This window comes from Acanthisitta chloris, unplaced genomic scaffold (assembly GCF_000695815.1).
Source record: "Acanthisitta chloris isolate BGI_N310 unplaced genomic scaffold, ASM69581v1 scaffold32362, whole genome shotgun sequence".
Taxonomy (NCBI): Eukaryota; Metazoa; Chordata; class Aves; order Passeriformes; family Acanthisittidae; genus Acanthisitta; species Acanthisitta chloris.
The window spans coordinates 7581-12070 of NW_008662700.1; the positions used below are offsets into that span (position 1 = coordinate 7581).

At 43.3% G+C, this 4490-nt stretch overlaps 1 protein-coding gene across 1 annotated transcript in view; it reads right to left on the reverse strand.

Annotated features, from left to right (window-relative positions):
- LOC103798441 (pre-mRNA-splicing factor ISY1 homolog) overlaps window positions 1-4447 on the reverse strand; it is an 8897-nt gene extending 4450 nt beyond the window's left edge. The window contains exons 1-6 of the mRNA XM_009070701.1: window positions 4431-4447; window positions 3038-3089; window positions 1389-1454; window positions 919-961; window positions 639-751; window positions 338-455 (exon numbers count right to left, since the gene is read on the reverse strand). Coding sequence (XP_009068949.1) covers window positions 338-455; window positions 639-751; window positions 919-961; window positions 1389-1454; window positions 3038-3089; window positions 4431-4432 — 394 coding nt within the window. The 5' untranslated portion in view covers window positions 4433-4447. The remainder of the gene's footprint in view (window positions 1-337; window positions 456-638; window positions 752-918; window positions 962-1388; window positions 1455-3037; window positions 3090-4430) is intronic.
- Between the last annotated feature and the right edge of the window lie 43 nt (window positions 4448-4490).

Below are 4490 nucleotides of genomic sequence, written 5' to 3' on the forward strand. Positions count from 1 at the left end.
TTCCCTTTTTTCTTTTCTTTTTAACTCTGAACTCTGAGTACTATTTAGAACTCATCAATGAGGTTAGCCTGTTATGCCGGAAAGTCTCTATAAAACATCAATCCTTGACATTTCCAGCACTTCCAGCAGAAACCAGAGTTTAGTCTTTGCTAGATTTCTTTAATTGCAAACAGCCAAAGGTGTTTTCTACCCAAAGAAACACCATTTAATTCCTTACTTGTGACCCAAGACATAGGCCAGAAATGCTGTCAGCAGCACTCCCCATACACCTCAGCAGGCATTTTACCCAAGATATACCATGCAGAGTCATGTCTGGGAAGAGCTGCTCTTTACTTACGCTCCTTTTCAAAAAGCTCTCGAACTCCTGGTAAATCCTTCGCAGCTCCAAAATATTTGTAACCTCTGTTGCCTGGAACTTCTTTCCCTTCATGATCTAACATTTTTGGTCCAATCCGCTGGAAAATAAACAGAGTTCAATGTTTAAAATGCTCTTCTAACACAATTAACCATTTTTAGGAGCTGAGTAACGATCCTCTCTAACAAACACTGCCCAGGTGATATGTGGATAACTCAATGCTGCACAGATTTTTCTCACTTGTAAGCAGAACACCATGTAGTACAATGTAGTCTACACTTACAGCATAATCAGGACCTCCCAGCTCCTTTATTCTGTATTCCCAATGTCCTTTCTCCCTCAGCAGTTTGTTTATTTCATCATTCAGGTCCCGAATTCTGAATTCACCCAATCCAGCTGTTACAGAGGAAAAAGACAGTAAATCAGGCAGCTCACGAGAAGCACCAGAGTCATTTCAGAACTTATGCAATGGAAACAACATAGATCACATGAAATGTGATTTTTCCTGTAACTGCTTAGGACTGGAGAGTCAAAAAAATAAAACATAACTAGGAAAATCTTACCATTTTGAATCTGTGCCACCTTCTTGGAGATCTCCCCAATGATCTAGTCAAATAAGAACACAGAAATTAATTCCTAAAGGAAACCAGTCTTCCTTGGAGGGTACAGAGAAGACAGAGCCAGACTAACTGAGAGGTGCATGACAACAGGATAAGTAGCAACAAACACAAGTTGAAACTGGGGGAATTCTGATTAAATTCAAGGGAGGGAGAGAAATCATTAAGAAGGTAATCAGACACTGGAACAGCAGCATCAGAAAGCTGTGAAATCTAAATCCCTGAAGATATTCAAAACTGCTGGACGTGCCAGGACCTGCTCTAAGCATTGAGCTGTATGACCTTCCAATCTAAATGGCTCTGTGATTAACTGTCAGGGTACTAAGGAAGCATGAAAATATTTGTAAGCAGCCTGTGTAAATAGGAATTGCTAAAGTTCCACCTCCTGTGGAAGAAGATCTATAGGTTGACATTACCTGTCGCCTCCATTTCTCAGCTTTGGGCAGTTCATTACACTCTGAGGCAAGGAAAGGTCTCCGTTCCTGTGTCACAGAAAGCCACACACCATCAAGTTTAACCAGGTTAAACATTTCACAGCATTTCATATAGATTTTATTGCTCAATTAATCCCAAATTATGCTACCAAGCTCTAGTGCCTTCTTCTCCCACTGGTTTTTAGTAAGTGGAAAACAGTGATTTACAGCCCTGTCGAATTAAACTACTCAAATCCACTTTATCCAAAACAACATCTGTCAACTGTTTTTTCAAAACACCCCACACTCCTCTCCAATACAAAAATTGTTCCATGTAGGACAGTGTCACCATTTCCAGCACACACCAACTAAATAAAATCTGCTGTCTTCCAAATGGAAGCTAAATTTAAGCCTTTCTTTCTCAATTCCTATTACCTAAATAATCTAATTTTTTCAAAGATGATTTTTTTTTTTTACTCTCTCAACTACAGTTTATCCAAAATTCCCTTTTCCCAAACTTCTTCACATTCCATTGACTTGCTTACACAAAGTCATATTTCACCTCACCTCTAGGGACTCTGCACAGTTCTTTTGCCCTTTCCCCACTTTTATCTATTAAAAACCTTTCCTCCACGTAATATATAAGAAACTATTCCATTTTCATCTCTGGCTGTTGTTCATGGAATCTTTTCCACAACACTTTCTCCAAACTGTTATTTTCTACTCTTCTGTTCCATATTGCTCATTTATAAACCTGTCCAAAAAGGCTACTGAAAACACTCTGATCCCCACATAAACATTTCTGCAATTTGATTTCTGATTCAGTGAAGAACATACAGGAATACCCAGAGGATCAGGGACTGATGGGATCAGGCTCTAAGGTTCTGTGTGGGTTTAGAGGTGCTATTTTAATGGATTTTTTAAATTATAAAATGAAGTCCATTTTTTGCCAGCCTTGCAGCAGTCACAAAACATTATGCATGACACTGAAGACCATCATGACCAGCAGCACAGCTGTCATGTGTTGGGCTAACAACATGCCAATGCTGTGTCTCATGGGAGTCTTGAGTTCACAGTGACCCAAAGGCCTCTGCTTCCCATTTACTCTTTGGTCACAACATCACCCATGAACAAGACTATAAGGATTTCTCTACTTCTGGGAAGGAATCCAAACAAACCTTGTGATTACTGTCAGTAAAACACAAGTATTTGTGCATCAATTTGTCTAAGTAGTTGCAGAGGGACATAACTTCAGTATCAAACATTATGTTCATTTTTTGCCCAGCATGCTGCCTCTATTTATAGCATTGTATAGTTTGGTTGGGGTTTCCCCCCAACTATTACATATTCAGCCTACATTACATAAAAGAACTAAGTGATGTTCAATTTGCACTTCTCAGCAACCAAGCCAACACACCCCTGACACATATGTATATATGTACATTTTTACACAGGTTGTTTGTTTAAGAAAATCCTGTTTACTATCCCTGGTTTGTGTAACTGAAGTAGAGTCAGCTGAAATATTCCCAGCTGACTGGTGTCAGGCTCCTGCAGGGCCCCTAGTCCTGGCCTGTGACCCAACACACAGCTCTGTGCTGGCCTGCATTCCCCTCTGAGGAGAGCTAATAAAGTTTCAGGGCTCTGAACCTTACCTTCACCTTGCCTTCCTCGAGCTGTGCTTGCCGGAACCTTGCCAAGGCCGTCCTGCAGGAAAGAAACGAAGCACATGGACTTTACAAATCCACATCCCAACAGGAACACATTTTGCTCTGGGTGTTTATTGTGGATTTAATTACAGCCTATAGAGTACAAAGGTTTGAGCATATTCTTTCACCACCTCTAGCTCTGCCAGCTTGTGACTTCCTCAACACTGGAAATCCTCAGTGGGTCATTTCTTAGATACATATAAATCCTGGTAAGCAGCTGATTATTCTTTCTGTTTAACATAGCATAGAATCACAGAATTTTAGGGGTTGGAATGGACCTGACAGATCACCTAGTCCCAGTCCCCTGCTCTGGGCAGAGACACCTCCCACCACACTAGGTTGTTCCAGGCTTTATCCAACCTGGCTTTGAGCACTGCCAGGGCTGAGGCACTCACCACTTCCCTGGGCAACCTGTTCCACCATGGTAGACATTTGCAGCAAAAGGACACTGACAGTTGTAAGCAGCAGCATTAAGTATGTGTATCTTAGCAGGGTATACATCAAAAGCAAGCAAAAAGCTCCATTAGGGAAGGCTGCAGTTAGCAATGAAGTCTATTACCATAACCAAAACATTCCCAAACTCTCACAGCTGAGCAGAGACTACACACACTCCATTCTGAATAGTTGTACTCATCAGACATTTAATGGTTACCTTATAAAGCACAGAACAACAGAGCACTTTAAAGCCCTTAACAGCACTCCTATACCCTGACCCTAAGCCCCAGGCTCTGTCTGCTGTTCAGAGCCATATCCAGAATCAAAGGTCTGGAGTTTTCATTCCAGTCCCAGAGACACTGGATGGGCTGACTGTAACCTCCTGGGGTGTCAGGCAGCCTCTCACTCAGGTACTGCTACAAGCTCAGATCTTAGGAAGAAGAACAAACATAAGAAAAATATTCTAAAAAGACTACCTGTGGGGGCCTCCAAACCTTCTGGTAAAGTACTTAGGACAGCCAATACAAAACCAAATGTGTTGAAAAGCTCTGGCTTAGCCCAATCAATGCTGATTCCTCTCTGTCCTGGCATCTCTGCTCCAGGAATGGGAACTGCCTAAAGCCACAAGGAGCCCTTAGAGTACATCTCAGTGTATTTACCAGCCGTCCCTCGCTCTAAGAGTCCCACACAGCTAACCCAGCACAGCTATGGAGCTCCACAGCACCAGAGATGGGTGTGCAGGGCTCTGTGACTCCCCACCCCACCGACTCCGGACGACACACGTGCAGCTAAGGCCCCACTAAACTCCCGGGCGCCCCACGGGAGACGAGCCGCAGCCTGAGCCCGGGGGACGCAGGAGAGCTGAGCGCCGCAGGGATGCTCGGGGGGCAGGACGGGCACTCACATGGCCTTCTCCGCGTTGCGAGCCTGAAACAGAGAGAACAGAGCGGCGTTAGGGGCAGCC